The 19,576-nt window shown below is 41.3% G+C and overlaps 2 protein-coding genes across 3 annotated transcripts in view; one reads left to right on the forward strand and one right to left on the reverse strand.

Annotated features, from left to right (window-relative positions):
• Positions 1–1,205: 1,205 nt before the first annotated feature.
• Positions 1,206–10,859, reverse strand: TIMM21 (translocase of inner mitochondrial membrane 21). The gene is made up of 6 exons (XM_012465408.3): positions 10,256–10,859; positions 4,451–4,513; positions 4,255–4,352; positions 1,981–2,054; positions 1,792–1,897; positions 1,206–1,692 (listed from the first exon to the last, which is right to left on the reverse strand). Exons 1-6 carry the CDS (start codon positions 10,554–10,556, stop codon positions 1,588–1,590), a joined length of 747 nt encoding a protein of 248 aa, XP_012320831.2. The 5' UTR covers positions 10,557–10,859; the 3' UTR covers positions 1,206–1,587.
• Positions 10,860–11,511: 652 nt separating this feature from the next.
• Positions 11,512–19,576, forward strand: part of FBXO15 (F-box protein 15) — a 77,719-nt gene continuing 69,654 nt past the window's right edge. The window contains exons 1-2 of one of the 2 annotated variants that reach the window (XM_012465407.2): positions 11,512–11,823; positions 19,379–19,489. Coding sequence is in view for 1 of the 2 variants with exons in the window: in XM_012465406.2 (XP_012320829.1) it covers positions 11,560–11,696; positions 19,379–19,489 (248 nt within the window). In the remaining variant the exon portion in view is untranslated. The remainder of the gene's footprint in view (positions 11,824–19,378; positions 19,490–19,576) is intronic. The other variant, XM_012465406.2, reaches the window with a different exon arrangement.

Below are 19,576 nucleotides of genomic sequence, written 5' to 3' on the forward strand. Positions count from 1 at the left end.
GAGTCACTGCGCCCCACCAAAAGCTCAAATCTTAAAGGGGCATGAACGTATTGTAAAATGGGACGTACATAAAAATGAATATAGAAAAAGCAAATGGTCTTAAGCCAAATGACAGGGCCATGGAGCGTGGCTAACCCCCACCTGAGCTCACATGCTGGGCTTCATCAAGCTACAGTTTGAGCAGTTCCTTTGAAGAGCAGGGCTGCTTTTTGAGTTCAGGATAGCAAGCAGAACTTCTCAGCCTGTTATATACTGACATTTCAGTGAATACTGATGCCGAACATTCTATAGCAAAGGAAAAAACGATTGATTAGGAGAGAAAGCCTAAGTTAAGGCCTAACCCAGTCAAAGTGTGTTACAGCAGGGAGACAAGAGTGTCTGCTGTATCTTCTATACTCCCTAAATGTTGGAAATTTTTATAATTAAAATTAAAAACATCTAAAGCAGTTAAAGCACGAGACTAAATTAAGGAGGGAGATAAACTAAACCGAAGAGACAGATTGCTTGGGGGTCCCTCTATCCTGAATATCCCCAAATTTCAAGACCACATCAGAAATTCCTCTACAGACAGTTCTAAGGGAGAAGGAACAAACACATCAGAGGGGACACCTCACACTGAAGCCGCCACAGATAAACATGGTTCCAGACCTCTCCCAATGCACATAGAACTTACACAGTTAGGGAATCAGGATCTTGTATGTGAAGGTTACTTTTTTCCAAATCCCCAGCAAGTACTTCAGATAAAATAAATATAAAGCCCCCCGCCTTTTTTAAAGGGGGCCTCACACACATATTTGAATATGTCTCTCATTCACTCCCTCGCTCTTTTGGCAGTGAGAAATATCAGTGCAAGTTCTAAGGGGATGAGGGCACTTCACAGCTGCCTTCCGTGGTCCAGGCTTGCACCTCCCATCACACTGCCATCCTAACAAACCACACAACGGGGAGGCCTGATGAGGCTGCGTCATCTGCACAGGCCCACACACCTGCTAGAAAAGGTGAGGTGCGTGCCCAGGTCTACCCAACTTGGGAGTGTGTGCTTTTCCCGCTATGTACAAGGCCCTTAATTCCTGAAGGGGGAAATATGAGTCAGACTCCTAAAAATGATACAATTTTGAAGAATGTATTTACCATCTGGTTCCCTGTGGTTCTCAACCATTTTCACGTTTATCTCAAGTCAGATTCCAAAGTATGTGGAGGGCAGCTGCTAATGAAATATTTGTTAGTTTTAATTTTATTCTGGATACATTATTCGGTTCTATAACACAAAACCAAAATCTATTTCCTTTATTTACATGATGTAAAATTTTCAATAACAAACATTTCTACTCAGAAAGTTGGTGTTAAAGCAGAAATACTGTAATGATTGATTCAATGGGAGAACATAAAATATGCTCTATTTCATAATTTTTCCAAAGAAAATGTCTGGTTTGTTTAAATGTAACAAATACTGTATTAGATTCACTTTAGAAACCATCCACTCCTTCCTGTCTTTCTTTTGAACAGATTCTGGAAGACAGCTGTGAAGATCAGAGTAGTGAGTCCACGCCACCCAACAGCCATCAGTAATCTGCTTGCTTGATTCTTTTAATCATCTTGGGATCGATTATCTTCAACGATAATAGTTCTTCTAGGATAGGATTCAATTTCTACAAATACGTATCGAAAATCATATTCACCACTTTTTGGGTTCTGAAAAAAATGTAGTATTTCCAGGTATTATTTTCCTTTTTAGAACTTAAGTAACACTGCGCTTAGAACCTCTGACCCCACAACCCACGATTCCCACACCTCTTTCACTTCTGCATGCACCGTTCCTTGCTTCCCTGGCTCGGAGCCCTCGATGTAGAATTTCACACGCATGTGTTCCAGCCCATCTTTTATATATTCAATGAAACTGTCGAGAAAATGAAAGATCAGTCTAAGTTCCTTCCATTGAAAAATCTCTCCAGAGCTTCCTCTGAATTCAAGCCACGGTACCTGATGTGCTGCCTGCGACCCCGCCTTGTCGCCTCCCCATAGCCTTTAAGAGGCTCACCAAAGACACCGATCACCTGCAGAACAAGGACAGGGCTTTATTTTTTTTGTGTGTCTGGGGGTTTTTTAAGCTTCCTAAGGAAATAATTTCTAACCAACCAAATGATTTTAGGAAAAAAAAAAATCAGTAAGCCTAGGACCTTCTCAAAAATGACCACTCCAATAAGAAAACTGAAAAAAGGGTTATTATACAAAAATCATCTCATAAATAAATTAAACAAATATTTCATGCCCAAAGATTAAAATAGGTAGCTTTATGGTGTGACTTATAGTTTCAGAACCATGTAGGCAGAAATGACGCAGTCCTGCTCCCTTTACAGAAAACCAACACAACAACACAGAGTTCAGATGTTTCTCTACTAATACCTTATGGTTTGAAGATAAAATGTATGAACATTTTAAATGAAATTTAATTAATTAATAGCACCTAATACTAAAACTATGAGATCAAAAAATTTTTAAAGTCACCATACACAGTGAAGAAAAAGAAAACAGATAATAATGACATTTAAAATAAACCAGAGCTGCAGATGTGAATCTATTATTTCTAATGAGAAAATCCACATGAAGTGGAAATGTAGTTTTTATTGAATTCAAAATGCAAATACTGTGGAACCCTCTAAAAAATATAAATTTGATACTAAACTAAAAAAATTTCACCCTCAACTCTATGAAATTTATCTTATTTTGTGTTTGAAGAATATCTTCAGTATCACATTTTCCAGGAGAAAAAGAAGTAACATTTAAGATGATATTTCAGAACTGTATAGCTCAAACAAGTAGAACAATCCACTTTAACCTATTAAACATACAAATATCAACACCCATCAGGATTTTCTATTTTTCAAGCAGACACAGTACCTGGCAAAGAGAAGGGTACCCGTTAAAAAATGTTGACAAAATATCTCACTCTTGTATATTCTGTGAAGGTTTTTGTTCAAAATGCTGAAAAATCTATGAGTTTGTGAATAACATAGCAACTCTTCATCTCTTTCCAGAGATGCATTCTAACATTTAATTAGGTTACCACCCATAGGTATTTCCGCAGTCTGTAAAGAATGTTTCTTGTCAGATATAGTAACTATCATAGGAACCTTCCTTATTTCCTGCTGGTTTTCACCTCTGGAATACTTCACTCTCCCTGCCTCGGTCCAACTAAGAGAAATCAGTGGATTTAAAGAGAAAGATGCCAGTGATTGTTAGCTTCTGAGGTTTCCACCCTGACATGATTAGAAAAAGTGGTACAGTCAGAGCCAGAGCCCCAGGGAAGATCAGCCCCAGGCTCTGTTTTGAGAGCATGCTGTGGATTCAAACCTTTCTCCTCTTTAGGAACTGCAAATGCTAGGGATGACATTACTCCTTGGTCTGTGTGAAGAACAGCCTAATATTTATGATGATAACGGCAGACAGTTTTCTGCTGTTATCTTTCAAGGTGAATGAAGTTGGATTTCAATGAGTAATGTTTTCAGTGCTAAAGCTTTCCATCAGGGAGTAAGAAATATAGCGCTTCCCAGGCCACACTGGCTATGTGTGACTGGAAAGCCACATCTAAAGACTTCCTTCTCGACAGGGTCCTTCAAAGAACCAAGGCAGCTTCCCCATGTTCACTCCTCCCAGGGAAGGGCAGAGGCAGACTGTGCTTAAGAGCTTCAGATTTGGAAGCAAATCTTGGATTTGCTTGGATTCAGGTTCTGGATCATCTCCAACTTACCAGCTCCATGATCCTGGTGAAGTTACTTAATCTCTTTAAGTGTCAGTCTCTCCTTCTGCAAACTGAAGATTAAGTAGCACCGAACACAAATGGTTTTTGTGAGACTGAATAAAGATGATGCACTGGGACCCTAGGCAGAGTGCTTGCACAGGACACATTTTCCGTTAAGTAGCAATGACACTATGACCATGAGGTCATGCATCAGGCTTTAAAAAGACTAGAAACTTATCATGAGTTTGATATTTTGGTGTATTCTAAGAATTTAATATCTAAGAACAACTAGCAAAATGACTCTCTTGTACAAGTAGCATGACAACATCTGTACACTGAGTTTTGGGTTCTCTTAAAGAACAAAGATCTAATAATGTAATGATAACTCAAGCATTATGTATTATTATGTGAGTTTCACTAGCATGAGAACTGGTTCTTGAATTCTGCCCATTTCCTCCTCCCAGACCTTTTCTCCCCATCAACAGAGTTCATGTAGCTGAATCTTGAGAACTAACCTCGGGATGTGATCTGCATTTTTCTAGGGCTCTCCCATATATCTTGCTAGGACTTGAGGAAGAAAAGAGTTCTTTGAAAATTGTGTAAAACAAGCCACCTGAAATCACAGAAAACAAAGATGGAGTAAAGCCAGGGCAACATAAAAAGGCCAGCTGAAAAGATATTCAAGGGTTTATACTTGCTGTTTTTTGCAACCTGTAATGGTGATTCCAAAGAGCACCACTATTAAATAGGTAAAATCTCTTCCGGCTTCTTTCACTGTAAAGAGAAAACACCAATAGGTTATGCGTGGCGGCTGGGAGCAGGCCTGCTTGCTTGCTGCTTCTGCGCTTCTTGCGAGAGAAAGGCTGCCTCCAGATCAAAACAAGGGGTCTGCGTGTGTACAGGGGCAGCCGTTTGGAAAACTCACTGTGTGTTACTGTTACTGCCTCCGCAGAACTCTCAGAGCAGAGCTTGGGAATCTGTTTTAATTTAACACTATAATTTTAACACTGTCTTAATTTCTAGGATGAAGAAATCCTTTTAACAAGTGATCCAGTCTACCACTGCCGTAGGTTAGGCAACACTGGACCCGGATCTGCCACTCCCAGACTAGGAAGAGTGCAGCTTTTGACAACCAAACAGGTAAGGTACTGAATGGACCAATATGGGTGTCAACTCATAACAGTCAGTAACTAGCTCGAATGCCAGTCCCACCCCACACGCTGACTGGTGCATAAAAACAGAATTGGGTTTGGAGTAGAAATTTCGTTGGCCAGAAAGATTTGTGAATTAAACTTAGCAAATGAAGAACATGCACAGACCAGACATTTGTTTTCCCACACTAATAAAATATGTGCATATGGATTAAACGAAAGGTCTGAGAACCAAAGAAACTCAATCAAGACAGTGTTATGGGGCAGAGTATGTACGTATATATAGCTATAAATAAATGCATTTGTATTAAACCCTCATTTGTCCCTATTACCCAAATCAGGTCATTGGTCCCAACACGCTAGATTCCCGATGGTCCCTCTCAACATTTCATTCCTGCCTTGCTTAGCATATCAGACGAGTCTTTCTGTTTTTTACTCACCAACAGCTACCATGTATCTACTATGTGTATCTTCATATATATGAAAAGAGCTATAACATTACAATTACACTACCTCCATATTACAATTATTACTACGCTTTTCACTGATGCTGAGAAACTGAGTCACCTCCCGGCATTATGTTTATAGGCTAATTTATTCACCACATTAGAAATTCAGACTTCTGAAATATAAATCTTTAAACATTTTTTAAGAAAAAGACTTTTAGAAAAAAATTTTAACAGAAGTTTTTACTTTCTCTTCTGTATAAAAAGCTTCTATTACTTTTATATAAAACAACATTGTTTAAAAGAAGTCTTTAGCTAATATAACACTTGTTTAAAAGTAGTCTTTAGCATAGCACGATCTTTCAGGTTTTCAGCAAGATTCCCAACTTGGAAGATATTATTCAAATAACAAAAAGACCACATCTGCCAAAGTCTGTGTAATTCATGGGACTGACTCAACAATTGTCACAAATCCAATTTCCCTTCCAAGGTTCAGGAGTTGGGGCCTACAACAACATCTCATTCCACTCTCAGTGTCACAAAATACATGTCAGTAAATATTACCTGCCAGTTACGTGTCAAGTCCCAGGTTGAGAACATGATAACAACTAATTAGTTCTAGTAAGTATCCTTATTTGTCCTTGTTATGCAAACCAGGTCACTGGCCCCAACACCCTGGATTTCTGACTGTTCCTCCCAACAATTCATTCCTGCCTTGCTTAGGGTATCTGATAGGTATTCTCCATTTATTGGATAAACAATAGCTCCTGTATATCTGTTACATATAAAGCCCTGTGCTGAATATTCTCCATATTCTACAGATTTAAAAAATTCCTGTTTGTTACTTTATAGCTGTCTCCAGTGGAAGCTGCTCACTGTCTAACTTTCTCAACCCTTTCAGATCTAATACTTTCAGGCCAAAAACCCTCATGCCTTTTGCTTCTGCAGTTCTCCAGGCCTCCTGTAGTGGGTGTTGTGGTGTGGGTGCTCCCAGCTGCAGGGAGCACTGATAGTTGACAATTATCAGCCGAACTCCTCTCTGGGCATTCTATCATAAGAGAGCTTCCTCACTTAGGTCATGACACTTCCTGGGCCAGCCCATACTCAATGCCTGGTTGATGTGGAAGTGTAAGACTCAGCCACCACGTTAGGTAGAAGGATGGTGACTGGCCAGCCCAGCCCCAGAGCTCCCCAGAGCAGTGGCTGAGGCCCCAACTGCAAATACACTTCAGCTTCCCCCTCTGCCCAGTTCTGCTTCCCTCACCCCTCAAGATGCATTCTGAGGGCACTCCCTGATAAACCTCCTTACGCAAATCTCACTTCCCTGAGAAGCCGACCTACAACGGCTGCTACCAGGAGTGGTAAGTAGTTCTCAGTTGGGATTTTGGAGCTGGCTAGCTGGCCACTGGCTAGCAATAAGGACTCTGTCCCTGGTGGTAGAGGGGCACTGACAGCGCCTGTCATACAGCTGTAGTGCAGCTGATGCAGCTGTTACCGATGGGGACCTGGGATGGAATACTGGCGGAAGGGAATGCACTGGCTGGTGTGTTTTTCTGGGAATTTAGGAGGCATCAGCAATTTTAATGACTTAGAGGGCTGTGGCTGGGGCCATGGATACTCAGGAGAGGGAGGATGAGATGATACGTATAACTAATCACCAATGAAGGTGAACGCCAAGGGCAGGGGCCTCCTCCCCAGCAGAATAAGACTCAAACTGCACCCAGAGGGCAGAAAATGTAGGGGTCAGGTCTGTGGCATAAGGGCATCAAGGAGTTTGGCATTTCAAGCCCATGAGACCTCCCACACCTAGGTCAGGGTCCTGATTTGGGAGGAAAGGGAACCTAAAGCTGTGCTGGGGGCCCTTGAGATCAATGCTCTAAGCAGCTCATCGTCTGGTAAAGGTTGGCACTTCTTCCATCTTGGAAACTGGGCGAGGGGTGGGTGGGTGGCTTCTGCCTAGGAAGACACATGCTGCCCTCAAGAGGTCTCTCCACCTCCCCTCCTGGCCAAATTACAACACAACTGGGCATGAGAAGGGTGAGAAGGAATGATACACAGAAGGAGCTAGAGGCCCCACCAGCAGGAGCCAGGGGAACATATATACCATATCACTGCCTCTTAAGGGTGGTGTGTCAAGGGCACCGAACACAAACCTGGCTACGTAAGAATTGATCAGCATGGGCACACTCCTGTGATGAATTTAGCAACTGGGCAAGCACCCTGGGAACTGATATGCAGCTGGCTAGGTTTGCTCCCGTAAACTTTGAGACAGTGATGGTCCACATTAAATAAAAGTGACATAACAGCCATGGCAAACTAAAGGAAAGGCTCAACAGCCTCGAAGAATGGGGATGCTACCATAGATATAATAATATAAAGCCTGAAAACCCACCAGCTGACTATATTCTTAGGAGGAACTGGAGGACACTGTACACCAAAGCCACAGGGAAGCCAGTTACATCTTTACAGAGCAGGATGCCCTGACAGCAAAAGAATTCTGAAACAGAGACCAGGTTGGGGTATTAGACAGAAGCCAAGGTAGGTGCAACCATCATAACTGATGGCAAGTCCAGAGTGTCTGACCTGCACAGAGCAACAGAGTTGATGACTAGAAAACAGTGTTCTCAAGGGCAAGACTGATGTGTAGTGGACAAGGCTACTTTTAAATTACACAGTCATGAGATACTAACTACAGATGACTCCTGAGGCTGAAGGTAGCTGCTCTAATGCAAAGCCTTGAACACTGCCCCAGTTTCTGGACCTGAGCAAGTTTTCAGACCTGGAGCCCATTTACTGAAGGAAAGTGTATGTGACTGACTCCCCCAGTCCTTCACCAAAAGGACCTATAGTTATCAACTTGGACATAATCTGTGCTGACAGTGATGTCCAAGGATCCAAAGAGTCATGATGACCCTCCGACCCACCTCAGCATGTAAGAAGCTGATAGCTGGGTCCATGGACTTATCTGGTAATCATTTCTGTGATTTCCAAATATATAAATAAAGAGGACGTACTGAGTAATTGGCAACAATAACTCCTACTTTAGCTCTTTTAGAAGTGGGTTAAGAGCTATCACAGTGGGAAAAGTCAAATGGAAGCCTCTAAAACTGCCCCAGTGACCAAGATAATAAATTAAAAACAATATCACATCTATGGGGAATGGCAGAGAGAGTGCTATTCTTAGAGACCTTAGACACAGGCATGGTGGTCCCCACTGGTGGTAAAGTACCTTGTAATTTACCAGTCTTCCTTTACAAAAAACAAATAGGGGCTGGAGATGACAGTGGTTCACTGCAAACTCAACCAAGTAGTAGCCAGGGTATACATGCAATACCACATATGGTAACTTTACAAAGGAGTGCATTAACACAGTCTCATGGTATTGGCCATTGATTTGAAGTATGCCTTCTTCCCTATCTCTACTGAGAAGCAGCAGGAGTAGTCTGTAGTAACATGAAACAGATAATAATAGGATTATCCTGTTATTATGATCCTGCCCAGGATCTGCTAATTCTCTTACCCTCTGTCATAATAGTCTTAAAGGACTGACACCTTCTAGACCTGGGCTGTCTAATACAGTAGCCACTAATGGCCATTTCAGTTCAATTTTAAATTAATTAAAATTAAATTAATTCAGTTCTTCAGTTACATAATTTAGCAATATTTCAAGTGTTCAAAATAGCTACAAGTGGCCAGGAACTAACCAAATGTACAGCACAGATATAGGACATTTCTCTGAGTGTAGAAAGTTTTATCTGAATAATCCTGTTCTGGACATTGAACAGAGTATCACATTTGTCTACTATGTTTATGCCATCATGTTTGAGTCCATAAGTAACAAGTGGCAAGTGTGTTAGAAGGCTCAGTCAGACAAGTTGCAAGTGTGAGAGGTGGGTCCAACAAGGATCCAGAGGCTCACCAATACATGAGCGGGCCTTGTGGGGCTACACTGGGGAGTGCCAGGACATGCCTTCGCAAGTAAAAGACAATTGTTGCACCCTGTACCTCCTAACACAATGCTTCATAGGCCTCTTTGAATTCTGGACGCAGCATATTTCACATTTGGGAATGTTGCTCCCATCCACTCACTCAGTAACAAGGACTGTCACCTCTGAATGGGGTGCAGTAGGGCTCTCTAAGGAGGCCTGGTGTGCAGTGCAAGCAGCAGCACTGTTGCCTGAGCCAGATGACCTGACACATCTGCCCGTTTCTATGCCTTTCACCTCTGCATATGGGTTGTTCCTTTGTGCTGAACTATTATGAATGAAAAATTAGATTATATTTTTGGCATATGCAGCAGATTACAAAACACTTGGTAGAATATGACTCAATTTTTTGGGTTAAAATTATTAAAAAATATGTGTATGAAAGTGCAAAATGTTAAAAAAAAAGTCATCTTTGTGTGGTATAACCATGGGGGTCTAAATTGCTTTGTCTTTTATTTTTTTTCCTACAAATTACAAGTGAAATGAAGAAATTAAAAAAAAAAATCTTAAAATACCTGTGAACACATTTCTGACTTTCCCTGACAAATCACATTCCATCCTCCCTATATGTTGTTCTATTATTGCAGGTAACATCGGAAAGTTTTCCCTACTGGTTATGCGTCAATAAGCTCTCTTTTTATCCTATCCAGTTACTCTTTATTATATGTAACAGAGCCAATAAAACTTGACAAAAATTTCCCAGACATATTCCCAGACATAATGCAAACAAGTTATATTAAAGATCAACTTTCAAATCTGAGTTTCAATCTGTAAAGAAAACTGTAGGTCTATATGTTCTAGTTCTAAATTATAAACGGTTTTAAAAAACTCATGTGAATTGCTTTTTCACCTTCGTCAGTGAACTTGGTGTAAAAGGGTATTGGGAGCTCTTGTCTTGATGAAAGACCAATCATTAAAGTATTCCTTTTTTACCTTTTTGTGCTGTTGAGACGGCGGTTCCCCCTCTCTGACTCCTGTGCACAGACACTTGTTTGCTACTATCCTCCTTTGCTTTTCGGGAGCTCGGCCCCTGAGTCCAGATGGCTTTCTGGGTGACTCCAAGAACACATCTAGGTCGCACTGTTTTCTTTTGATATTGAAGCCCCCCTCTCAAACTGGGCTCAGTCTTCAAGCACGCTTTGTTAAGCACAACGTGTGGCAAAAGCAATCGCTTTGCCGAGGACCTGTGCAGCTTCTCCGTATATTGTATGGCTCGTAGAAAAGTACAAATCATGTTCACAAAAAATCGTTCCGCTTAGGGACGATGCTAACTACAATTACGAAAGCTTTAGAGTTCACCTCACATCCGGCCGGACTCCTACTCAAGCCTATACGTTTACTTACATGGGGTGTTAGGTAAAAACGTTAGCTTCAGCAGCGTAAATGAAAACGAAAAGTCTCCACAGAGAACCTGATGTTCACTTTCCCTTCTGTCTTCATTCTATTTGAATTAAAATGCTCTGACTACCTTCTGGGCTGACATTCACAGGGTCCCTGCCATGCCTTCGCAAAGTCACCTGGGAAACTCCCCCGTCTTTCTGGGAATAGTAGTTTAAAAACCCTGCACTTAACTGGGATGCGACAGTGGGGCGCGCAAAAGAGACTACATCTCCCACAATTCAAGGCTGCCGGAGCACGGCGCAGGCCGTCAGACGCCCCCGCGCCGGGCGCCTGCGCAGACGCTGTACGTCCTTGGAGCGGCGGGAAAGTGGGGCGTTTGTGGCGCAATTGGTACTTCAGACCCTGAGGGGTTCAAGCGGGACTTGCAAAAGCCTAGTTAGTTGCAAAGTACGTGTTCTTCTGATCCTTCTAGAGAGGACTCCACATACTGGGAAATACTCCCGTTGACTGTGGCCTTGCCATTCCGCGTGCGCAAATGATTTAGTTTTTGCGTTTCACTGTTTTCAGAAAAACCGGACGATAAAGAGCCAGCAAGTGGAGATGAAGGGAGGCCACTGCAAATCAGGCACCGGTTTCCTAAACGATAAGCCGAGGACTTGCTTGGCGCCCCTGGTGGCAGAATATTAGGGGTGGGTAAAGAAGCTGAGCCCGGAAGTTTCTAGAAGCCCGCTCTGTGAGCCGAGTCTGGCGCGTTGCTGTCTGCGCACGCGCTAGCCCAGTTGTACTTTTTCCCCACGCACGCATGCGCCTAGGGGTGTGGCGACGTGGGGCATGTCCCGGAGCAACCGCTCCTCGTTTCCGCCCTCAGGCAGTCCTGTGGTGAACGCCTGGTCTCCATGGCGACTGGACGCGGTCGGATCTTCCAGCAGCACTGGCTGGGCCTCCAGACGCTGCTTGAGCCCAGCGGGGGCGGTGGCGCGGCTCCGGGGCGCGCGAGGCAGGTCCCGGGGCGCTCCAGGGTCTTTGGGTTCAGGTGACTGTAGGGCCTGCGGGTGGAGTCAGCTGGCGGAAGCCCCTCATTGCGCGGCCCTGGTCTTTTCACTGTATTTTATTCGTCAGGCTCTGGCACAAGTCCTGAGGCTCTCTTCGACGAGAGAAGGGTCTGGAAGAACGACCAGAGGAAACTTTCTACCCTGCGACGTGGGGTACCCTAAATTATGACACGAGTTGAGTAGCCTCTCAGGGAGATATTTTTTTCTCGCGGCGCCTGCGCCGGGATGCGCTCACCTGCCAGGACAGGTGCAGGTGCCAAGAGGTCGCTCCAGGACGCCTGCCCTAAATTCACGGTGCTCCACCCCAGCCTTCGTGTTTTCGCTCTTCTGTAACCAAGAATCGCCCTTCGTCTTTCTCATGACCGTACAACTTAGGGAAGTAGAAGCTGCTCAGGAAAACCTTACCAGTGTACACCCCCGTCCCCCAAGCAGATACTTCTGGCAGGCAGTTTGGTCTGGGGGGTGGGGGGACAGCACTTTCTGCACCTCCGACGTCAAGGCCAAGTTGCCATCTCCTTGTCCCATTCTGCCTGTCTTCGGTCTAAATGCAGGAGCCTGTGGTCTCGTTCTGCTCCCTAGAGGCTCCTCTCTCCTTTTCTCTTGGGGTTCCCTGGAACTGAAGTGTGGTCCTCTCCTATAGTGAGAGAGAAGGCAATTTTGAGGACTTAAATAGGAAAGGAGCAGGAGGCTGCCTCTGCTTTCCAGAAGCATCTTCAGCCTGAAGAAGTAAAATGATCCAGTGCGTCAGAAGTATCAGCATGCATAATGGTACCTTATGAAATCCCTCTCCTTGTATCGTGAGCTCTTCCCTACCTATGTACCCATCACTGCTGTTAGTTTACCAGATGGGGGGATAAAGCTAAGAATGGTTTACATTCTTGAGGATTATCTTTGTGCTTGTAAGGCTCTTTGATTTATAAATGTGGAAAGTCATGCACATTTTGCCTTATAATAAACCAACAGTCCATGTTTAAGCATACAAAGGGAGTCTATTACATACTAGTTGAACTACCTGTTTTATCCCCCTGCATCTGCAGAACTATGTCCTGTGTCCTCCCTAGGGCTCCATTACTTCCACTTACACAACCCCGTTGCTTAGTGCTATGATAATAGTTCTTGATTGAAAACCTATAATGCGGCCGGGCGCGGTGGCTCAAGCCTGTAATCCCAGCACTTTGGGAGGCCGAGGTGGGTGGATCACGAGGTCAAGAGATCGAGACCATCCTGGTCAACATGGTGAAACCCCGTCTCTACTAATACAAAAAATTAGCTGGGCATGGTGGCGTGTGCCTGTAATCCCAGCTATTCAGGAGGCTGAGGCAGGAGAATTGCCTGAACCCAGGAGGCGGAGGTTGTGGTGAGCCGAGATCGCGCCATTGCACTCCAGCCTGGGTAACAAGAGCGAAACTCCGTCTCAAAAAAAAAAAAAAAAAAAAAAAAGAAAACCTATAATGCTAGACAAACCACAAGCCTTGTCACAGATAGAATGGTGACAGTGCCTGCAAAAATTCTTTTATGTAGGAGAGAAAGGAATTTAAATAGGAAACTTGAACTTTTAATCAATTTGCTGCTATTACTAAAATTAGTCTTTACATAGTGCTCTATTGGGGGGAAGCAGAATAATTTTTATATGATGAATCTTTTATCCTTTGTAAATTGAGTGAACTTCCTGGTGGATTGATATAATTAGAGGGCCTGTCATTATGCTTGGCATTAGAATCTGCATTTCAAGCTGATTTGGAAATTATGCATTATTTTTGGTAAAGAAAAGTCTGCTGCCAAAAATAGAATGATTTACTATGGTCAAAGCAGGTGGTTATTTTAATGTCTCGCTGTGGAAAATTAGATGTTAAGGAATCAGCGTTCCCTGTTTAACACAAAATGTGAATATGTATAACTATCACAAATTGTAAGAAGTGTAGCGGAAAGCATATTAAGTTGGGTTTATTTATACCTGGTGTAATTTATTTGATTTGCCGGATATTTAAAATGAAGCACAGTCACTAGGTTTTTAAAATATTGGACTTATTCAAAACTATCAGACAAAAGCCTGTCACTTGATGTGTTTTCAAACTAAATCTGTCTTACTAAATATATCAGTGTATGTCTATACTTAACCTTGTAGACATATAGATCTGCATAAAAACATAACAAAAAACTTGCTGATTTGTTAATTATATGGCCCTTAAAAATATGCAGTTGGTTTATTTTATGGAGAAATAGAGATGTGTTTTCAATAGTGTTAACAGGTACATGGATGAGATGTATGATTTTATACAAGATATGGTAAAGAGAGCTCTGATAGGACCTTAAGGAGATGGGAGTCTCAGAGACTGTCTTTGCTTCTAGCTTGGGACCTTAAGTCCCTTTAGTTGCCTTGTTAGAGCCTTCGTCTTCTAAACTGAAATGAAGGACTTTATGAGATCCATTTTAGTTGTGAAAAAGCAAAACAGCAAGAAATAAGCTTTGACATTTTAAAAGTGTGAAAACATGTTTGTAATAGAGTAGCCTTCATATTCCAGTTAAATAAAGGATGAAATATCTTAAAGCACTTACACATTACCTTGTACAGAGTATATGATTAAGAAGTATTTGTAGGCAGCAAATCACACTGCCACGTATGCACCTATGCAACAACCTTGCATGTTTTTCACATGTACCCCAAAACCTAAAATGCAATTAAAAAAAAAAAAGAAGTATTTGTAGAATTGAACTAACTAAGCCCTGTTAAATGTTTTAGTCAAAGATAGAGGCATATCCATTTGTTACTGAATTAGGGATTCAGATTAGGGAAAAGCATTTGGTACTTAAAAGTAGTAACTAGTACCAAACAGAATTTACTTGCTTAATCATTATTTAAAACTATCTTTGAGTGGGGAGAGTTACAGTATGACTTTGAGGAACTTACTAAGATTATTTTATTTACATATATTTTACATATATATTTACAAAACAGGTGACTTTATTTTATTGACATTTTCACAGTAATCTTTCATAAATTTGGGACATACAGGTTAAGTTTTTCAGTAAGAACTTGTTGGCAGATTGAGCCAGTATGTATTCTTGAAACATCTAAGCACCCTGGCACTGTGTTCTCAAACTTGTAGTTGTAATGAGTAGGGCATACATAGAGCATCTTCCTTGTCTGCAAAATCAACACAAAAGCTTTGGGGAAAAGGTTAAATAATTTAACTGGTAAGTAATATAATACATTTTTATGATAAGACAAAGACAAATTATTTAGTAGAATGCAATATTTGCTTTAATTTTTAAGATCACTTTAGAGACTTCTAAGAAGTTTTGAGTTTGATGCAGACTGTACTTCCAGATTTCGGGGGACCTGGTTTCGGTTTCTTTGCAGGGGTACTGTTACTAGGAATGCCTTTAAGAATCACTGCTCCAGTCTCAAGGGTTGTGCTTTCAAACTGTGATCCCCTGGCCTTCTTGTACTTGTGACTCTTAGTTTTGAAATTAAAACAACACCCACCCCAAACTTATTACAGATTCGATATGCTAAGAAAAATTAGAAAATACATGGAGTTTTGCCCCTTAAAGCCTCCCCATTTAAAAAAACCTTCACCAACAAATTTTGTAATCCTATGAATCAGATCTATTAACTGTTAAACCTTGGTTTCTCTTTCTAGACTTCTTTTCTTTATATGCATGTGTTTACTTTTCTTCTTAGAGAAATACAAAAATAAGTTTACGCAGTGGGCAAAAATCGCAATTACTTTTGCACCAACCTAATTGTATATACTGATACAACCTGCTTTGTCAGTTATACTGTTAGTGATTCAGCAGATATTTGTTGAATGTTGCTTATATGCCAGGCATATTGTGAGTGCTGAATAATCAGCAGTGAACAAACCCATGCAGTATACTTGCCCATGTCGTTCCAGGTATAGTAAGCAAGACAGGAAAAATGTATAGTGTTGGATGGTGATGTGTGCTAAGGAGAGAAACAGAGAAGGGGCATAGAGTGTGTGTGTGCGTGGCAGGGGGTAGGTTGGGGACTGGTTTGCAGTTTAAATAGAATAGCCAAGGAAGGTCTCAGTGAGATGGTGACATTGTAAATGGCTGAAGAAAGTGAGGGAGCAAGCCATATAGACATCTGGAGGACATCAGGTATCTATTTCTAATTCAAACACTTCACTTGGGTTGAAAATGTAGATTTTAATTGACTAAGGATTGTTAACTCTATGGAGACCATGCAATTTAACCAATTCCTATACCGTTTTTAGTGTTTTTTTTTCCCCAGTGCAGACAACTCTGAGATGGTCATTCTTGAGTGAACTATCTGCACATTTCTAGAAGTGGAATTCCTGCCTTAAAAGAGCATATGTGCTTTTTTTTCTTTTTCTTTTTTTTGGAGACGGAGTTTCGCTGTTGTTACCCAGGCTGGAGTGCAATGGCGCGATCTCAGCTCACCACAACCTCCACCTCCTGGATTCAAGCAATTCCCCTGCCTCCCGAGTAGCTGGACTACAGGCGCGCACCACCATGCCCAGCTAATTTTTGTATTTTTAGTAGAGACGGGGTTTCATCTTGTTGGCCAGGATGGTCTTGATCTCTTGACCTCGTGATCCACCCGCCTCGGCCTCCCAAAGTGCTGGGATTATAGGTGTGAGCCACCACGCCCGGCCGAGCATATGTGCTTTTTAAGGATCCTGGTTTCCAATATCAGATTTGGCTTTCCGTAATGTTTGTTGTACCACTGTATCTTGTCCTACTGGCAGTAAATGAGGATGCCTGTTTCTTTGTAACATAGCCAGCATGAATCATTATCATTTATTTGGTCTTTGCCAATTGCTAGATTAAAATTTATCCATCAGATTAATTTACCTTTCTTTAGTTCTCTTGGAAAGGCATAGGGTAACAGTTTTTATCTTTCTGGCATCTTATTGAGGAAATATATAATGACTAAAAGCTGTTACTGATTCAGTAAGATATTTATTTAATATCAAATATATTTATATTTGATTACAATAATATTTATGTTTAAAGTATATATATATAATTATTCATATAATGCTTAGGTTATGTATAGACTCAGACTTCTAGGCACAACCAGCTCTTCATACTCTCATGGGCTTAAAGGTTACAGGTTTGGAGCTCCTGATAGGAATTATTATTTGACTGAGGAATGATAGAAATTCCCTTTACTTGAAGCTTAAATGCTAGAAACCTTTGTCAATTATAGATATTTTATCTTTGCATATGTACCATAAGTCAATTTAGACGTTATAAGAATAATAACCATTTAAAAATAAGTCATGCTTTTAAATAATTTTAGAATGTGTTACAAATTTTGTTTACTGTGTTGACTAATGATAGTAAACAAAGTTTATAATACCTTCTAAAGTTATTTATGTCCACGTGGAACCTCAGGATGTAACTTTATTTGGATATAGGGTCTCTGCAGGTATAATTAGTTAAGATGAGCTTATACTGGATGAGGGTGGGTCGTAAATGTAATGTGAATGATATCCTTATAAGAAGAGGCACAGAGACCGATATGCCCAGAGGGAAGGTTGCTCTGTTTAGATGGAGGCAGAGATTAGTTATGCTGTTACAAACTAAGGGACATCAAAGATTTCTGGCAACCACCAGAAGGAGGAATGATCCTCCCTAGAGCCTTCAGAGGGAGCATAGCCCTGTTGACAACTTGAGTTTGGACATCTGGCTTCTAAGACTTGAAACAATAAATGTCTGTTCTGAGTCACCCAGTTTGTGAAGGCAGTCCTAGAAATGAATACAATTAGGGAATTATATTTTACTTCTGATTACTATATTAGGACCACGTCAATGGACTCCAAACTTTTCTCCTGTGGAAATCTGTTTAAACAAAATTTCCAACAGAAATACAAAATATATAAAATTCACAGGTAGAATTATCTGATTAAAGGAGGAGAGGGTAAAATTTCCAAATTAGCATTTCTACCTGTCCTTTCTCCCTGTCTTCCTGCCCTGCAGAGCACAGATTGAAAACCATTGGCTAGAAAGTCATATAAGACCAAAAGTACATTGAGCACCTTTCACTGAAACTGGGATAGAAAAGCATATGGAGCCAGCATTTTTTTCCTCAGTGCTTTTTTTTCCTCAGCATTTTTCCCCTCATTTTTTCCTTTTTACTCTCCAGGATCTGGAAAGTTTACCTTATGCAACTTCTTCTTTGTTGAGATGCCAGTGAGGCAGATGATCACTAATATTTATGGAGGTCCTATCCTGTTCCAGCTACTGTGCTTTTTTCTAAAGAGAAAAATCTACCAAGATTTCACTCTGGCTTCTCAGAAGCATGTGGGGAACTGTGCCTGTTGAACAGGGCAGGCAGGTGCCAGTGGGTGATTTGAGTGCCTACTGACATATGCATATCTTGATGACATCTTGAGGTGGGCTCCAGGCTACACTGTCACCTGGCCAGCTGAGGCCTAGGGCAAGGGCTCCTTTTCACTGCTTGTGGCATCTAATAGGCTGTGCTCAGAGTTGAGGGCTATGCTCTGTTAAGACTGGTTGTGTGTGGAGTTTGTACTCCAGCTTTCAGGGGGTTGGTTAATTACCCTTCCTTCCAAGTTCTTAGAACATCTCTTTTTTGCTCCCAATTGTTGCCTTCCTATATGAGTGTTCTTTCAAATATATCTGGGGAATTGGCTTGGTATGAAAAACTGAGGGTGGTTAAACTATCAGTGCACAAAATACACATTCAGTGCAATGGTGTTGGTGAACTTAGGGTATAGATAATGTAGTCTCTAGGTTTTAGCCACTTCTTAAATAGCATACCAGGTAGGAGATGGGTCAGTAACCAATACCTATGTGTTGTACGTTGCTTAAAGCAGAAGCTTCCAAACCTTTCCTAGAGAAATAGTGTAACCACTCGTGGCTTTCCAGGTGGGCTGCTGCCTAGACATGGAGGCTGTGAGCTGTGTAATTTCTGGTGTTTTGGTTCCCTCAAGGGGCTGTTGAGTACTCCTGGTTTTGAGGACTGATTTTACTAAAGTTTATTGTAGAAACCTCTGAAAAAGACTCACTGCATAAAAATGTTATATGCTATTTCATTGAATCTAAAAAACCATTGATTCTAAGATGCACTACTATTTTCTGTAACACTAAAATAAAAAGATGGCCAATGAAAATATATTACATTGAATGGGACAAGTTAAAATGTAAAAAAGTTTGCGGATGAGTATTTGGTAGTTTGCCTATGACTGCAAAAGCTAGAGTTTGAACCCTCAAAGATCAGAAAAGTTATAGATTATGTTGACAGTTCTAGTTCACTAATTTTAAGTTTTTAAAAATAATCTTTAATGGTTTCTGTTATATCCAAATTGGCCAATCAGTACATTAAATTTATCATTTTTGTTTCCATTAAATGTATTTGATATCACCTCTTTGACATGTTGAAACCTTTAATGAGAGTGTATATTTCTAAACCTTAGGGTGAAAGCACATCAGAGTAAGTACGGTCTTCAGGTTTCCTTACGAGGACACTAAAGTTTTCATTGTCTCTTCCTTTTCCCGCCTTTTCTTCCTTCCTTATCATCTTTCCTGAAGTTTTTCAGTGAATAATCTTTGGAGCTTATGAATCCTTTGGAATTTTGTAGAAGGGAATAGATAATTCATGTCATTTGATAATTATATAATTTGAATTTCCCATATTTACTTTCAGAAAGGGGCCAGGGGTCAAGTTTTCTGCAGGCTCTGCTGCCCTGAGGTGCCATGGCAGAGATGGGCAGCACTGGGAGAGCTCTTTCTCTTGCTATTCTGGGCTCCTGGATAGGTAAGTAGCAGAAGTAGACTGTCACTTTTGGGGGCCTCTAGGCCTGGGGTTATTAGAGAAAGTTATGATGCTGTATATACCAAGTTG

The sequence above is a fragment of the Aotus nancymaae genome, unplaced genomic scaffold, assembly GCF_030222135.1.
Source record: "Aotus nancymaae isolate 86718 unplaced genomic scaffold, 86718_ANA_hifiasm-v0.15.2.pri h1tg000020l, whole genome shotgun sequence".
Lineage (NCBI taxonomy): Eukaryota > Metazoa > Chordata > Mammalia > Primates > Aotidae > Aotus > Aotus nancymaae.

Bases quoted from the DNA above. Each gene is read 5' to 3' on its own strand.
- TIMM21 (XM_012465408.3), bottom strand. From the start codon at position 10,556: ATGATTTGTACTTTTCTACGAGCCATACAATATACGGAGAAGCTGCAC. The intron at 4,353-4,450 runs GTTGCAAAAAAC...CTGTGATTTCAG, and splicing joins CTTTGGAATCACCATTACAG to GTGGCTTGTTTTACACAATT. The intron at 2,055-4,254 runs GTTAGTTCTCAA...CTTGTTCTGCAG, and splicing joins AATGCAGATCACATCCCGAG to GTGATCGGTGTCTTTGGTGA.